General features: G+C 47.3%; 1 protein-coding gene across 1 annotated transcript; it reads left to right on the top strand.

Annotated features, from left to right (window-relative positions):
• Positions 1–109: 109 nt before the first annotated feature.
• LOC116379724 (immunoglobulin superfamily DCC subclass member 3-like) lies at positions 110–3,795 on the top strand (the record flags this gene model as incomplete). Its single annotated transcript, XM_031841696.1, has 7 exons — positions 110–360; positions 447–611; positions 770–958; positions 1,832–1,939; positions 2,027–2,168; positions 2,262–2,361; positions 3,009–3,795. Coding segments are annotated over 7 exons (1,036 nt in total), but the record flags the coding sequence as incomplete, so codon positions are not given.
• Between the last annotated feature and the right edge of the window lie 19 nt (positions 3,796–3,814).

Below are 3,814 nucleotides of genomic sequence, written 5' to 3'. Positions count from 1 at the left end.
GGAGGAGGAGGAGGAGGAGGAGGAGGAGGAGGAGGAATCATCATCATCATCATCATCGTACCGGACTAGAGACTGGTATGTGAAAGAATCCTGCTCTCTGTCTCCGCAGGACTCTGGCCATCACCCGGATTACCCCCCAGGACGAGGCCATCTATCAGTGCATCGCCGAGAACAGCGCCGGCACCAACCAGGCCAGCGCCCGGCTCGCCATCAGCCAGGGGCCCGACCTCCCCGAGGCCCCCACCGGCCTCCAGGCCTCGGCCCTCAGCTCCAGCAGCCTGGAGCTGGTCTGGGACCAGCCGGCGGAACACGTCAGCCAGCAGATCATAGGATACGTGCTGCACATCAGACGCCTGGGGGGTAAGGGACCTGACAGGAGACCAGGTTCAGCAGGACTTGTTTTGTTTTTGTTGTTCTCTCTGACTTCTGACCTCTGACTTCTTCAGAGCCAGACAGTGCCGAGCTGCAGGAGGCCATCAGTAAGACCACCTTCAGACACGAGTTCATGAACCTGGAAGCAGCCACCACCTACTCCGTCTACCTGAAGGCCTACTCCGCTTTGGGAGGAAGCCAGCAGTCCAATGCCATCACTGCCACCACACAGGGGGGCGGTACGTCCACCTTAAAACAATGTCCACATTAAAACAATGTCCACCTTAAAAAACTGTCCACCTTAAACACTTTAAATCTGTCCACCTTAAACACTTTGACGCTGTCCACCTTAAATATCGTTCTACATGTAAATAGTCTGTCTCTGTCTGTCCCACAGTTCCCAGTTCTCCCAGTTTCTTCACTAAGGTCCTGAACCAGACGGCCATGCAGGTGTACTGGGAGCTGCCCAGTAAGCCAGGGAAGCTGGAGGGCTTCAGACTGGAGTACCGTGGGGTTTCCAACCCAGAAGTCCACGGGCAGGAGACCTTCCCGGGACACATCAATACCCACACCATCTCCCACCTGGGTCAGTTAAAGGAACAGTGCAACAATTCACAGTTAGTTATCCAGTTAGTTAGTTAACTAACCAGTCCAGCAGTCAGCTGGTGTAGTAAACAAGATTCTGCAACAAACAAACAAACCAATAGCTCCAATGCTAAATTGCTAATGTCTCCTTTTACATTTTTCTGATCAGTGAACAACTACAAGCTATTTGATTTAGCTTGTTGCTATTATGCTGATGTTTACTTAGCTGGATAATGGTTACTGTGTGGCTAACTGTGTCTCACTAGCAGCCTAATGGGTAGTTACAACATTAAAACTAGTTAAAACATTAGCCTGAAGCTAGCATGTCATCAAACATAATATGATAAAAAACAATAAAACGCTGTTGAATACTTTGTGGTTGTTGGAAGACTAGTAGTTTTCCCCTGCTTCCAGTTCTTTGTGCTAAGCTAGGCTAAACATTTAATATAATGCTAATACAAGTTCAGTGTATTAACGAACAGCCCAGTGGAGAAATAAAATGAATTTAGATTTAAAAGAACGACAGAAGTGTCAACTAAATAAACAAACAGTCGCTAATGCTAAATATTTAACATCAGTGGCTAACTTTCTAAAAGGTATGAGGACGAGGCTAACAGTGGGGTAGCCATCTTGGAATAAGTTGAGAACTAAACAAAAATAATAACTGATAAATATGACTAAAAAGTAAAATAACTAGCTTAGCATCGGACATGTAGCTGTAACAACATCAGCTACCAATAACCAGCTAACAACACCAAGCTATAAACAACATTGAGTATGCTAGCTGTTTTAAGGCTGCAGTTTCACCCTGCCTCCAGTGTTTATGCTAAGCTAGTCGTTAGCCTGTTTGACTGTTTTGTTTTTCTTCCTGCAGAGCCGGCAGCGGTTTATGAGATCCAGCTGGTGGCGTTTAACGGGAACGGAGACGGTCCGGCCAACTGCCGCCTCGTGTCTCTGTCTGAGGGAGGAAACAGTGCAGCAGGTAGGGGCCTCACCATGACCTCTGACCTCTCTGTGACCCGTGAACAAACCAGTGGAACCAGTTTAACCTGCTTGTTGTCTCAACCAGCTGGTCCCACTGGTCCCACTGGTCCCAGCTGTAACTGTGATCAGCCCCACGGCTCCATGTCCGCTCTGCTGGTCGGCGTTCACAGCGGCTTTGCCTGCATCCTCTGCTGCCTGCTGCTCATCCTGCTGGGATACAGACGCAGGTAAGGCCTTCATCATCACCATTCATCATCATCATCACCTTCATCACCTTCATCATCATCATCGTCATCATCCTCACTCTGTTCTGGGTTCAGCTTCTTCTGCAGAAAGTCAACGAGCTGGGAGACTCCGCCCACTCTGAATGGTGTCAGAGGTGCTAAAGGTCACACACCTGAGAGCATCGAGCTGAGCCAGGTAACTAACACACACACACACACGCACACGCACACGCACACACACACACACACACACAGGTGTACTTCTGTACTTGCGAGGACCTAAACTAAACCTCAACCTGAGTTGGACCTTAAACCAGGTCTGAACCCTCAGACACCTGAAGGTTTGTCCCAAAAGTGAGGATGAGACAAACTGTCCATGCTCAGAGAAGGGTCCTCAGAAAGATAGAACTACAAGAACACACACACACACAGATCCTGATGCCTTGTTCTCAGTCTTTTAGTCTCATTAGTGCATTTGTTAACGTTTTATGTCCTGTAATCGGGTTCAGGGTTCGATCCCCGTTCTGGGCAGCCCCCTAGTAACTTAAAGGTTTTATGTTTACATTTTTTTTGTTAAATTCGAACTCAGCTCAGGATGGATTATGATGTGAATGTATAATATTTGGTGTCTAGGCTGACGAGTAATAACTTCCACCTTATGAGAAGAGTCATGTGATGTCTAATGTGTAAACTAGTTTTCCTTTTTATACATGTAACAAGTCTTTTTTGTCATAGTTTTCATTGACTTTACATTTGAAGAAAATCTGTGCTCTTATTTTGGTAGTTTGGTCCACATGACATCACCTCACCATGTAACATTGTCCCTGTCTGCTCCACCCACAGAGATGTGACTCCGCCCCTTCTCCAGTGATGGTCATGGTTGAACCGACTCCACCCGTCCAGCCCGGCACAGGCACCGGATAAAACACCACACAAACACACTGCTAACTCCTCCTCCTCCTCTTTCTCCTCCAGCCTGTGGTCACCTCCTCTCCTCCTGACAGCCTTACAGCCACTTCAGCCTTTATGAATGACTGAGATTAGAGTTTATTTTTGAGATTATTGAGATGAGAGATGATGAGTCTGTCTGAGGAACTTTCAGAGAGCATCTGATATCACAAGGGAACGAGATACTTCACAACACCTGGAGATACTTCACAACACCTGGAGATACTTCACAACACCTGGAGATACTTCACAACACCTGGAGATACTTCACAACACCTCGAGATACTTCACAACACCTGGAGATACTTCACAACACCTCGAGATACTTCACAACACCTGGAGATACTTCACAACACCTCGAGATACTTCATAGATGTCCACGTCCTTTGATTCCTATTCATGATATTTTCGTCTTCAGACTGAAACCAAAGCAGAATTCTTCTGATTTGATCTTTAAAACAAAAAGATCAGAACCGTTTGTCAGAACCTTGAAGCCGGTGATCCGGTGATCCGGTTCCCGTGTGGTATCAGATGCTGATGTCACCGTCGTGGCGTCCCGGATGGTTCCTGTTGAAACCAAAACCTTTGGTCCTTCAGTTTGGGTTCATTTTTGGGTTTTTGTCACCGTCGGTGCCAAGTATCCTGAGATGATGAGGCCTTCCACCGGTCTGACCAGAGACCGGGTCCTCAGAGGATCCAGC

The sequence above is a fragment of the Anarrhichthys ocellatus genome, unplaced genomic scaffold (assembly GCF_004355925.1).
Source record: "Anarrhichthys ocellatus isolate YVR2014 unplaced genomic scaffold, GSC_Weel_1.0 scaffold5024, whole genome shotgun sequence".
NCBI classification, from domain to species: Eukaryota; Metazoa; Chordata; class Actinopteri; order Perciformes; family Anarhichadidae; genus Anarrhichthys; species Anarrhichthys ocellatus.
This window is presented reverse-complemented; position numbering and strand designations above follow the sequence as displayed.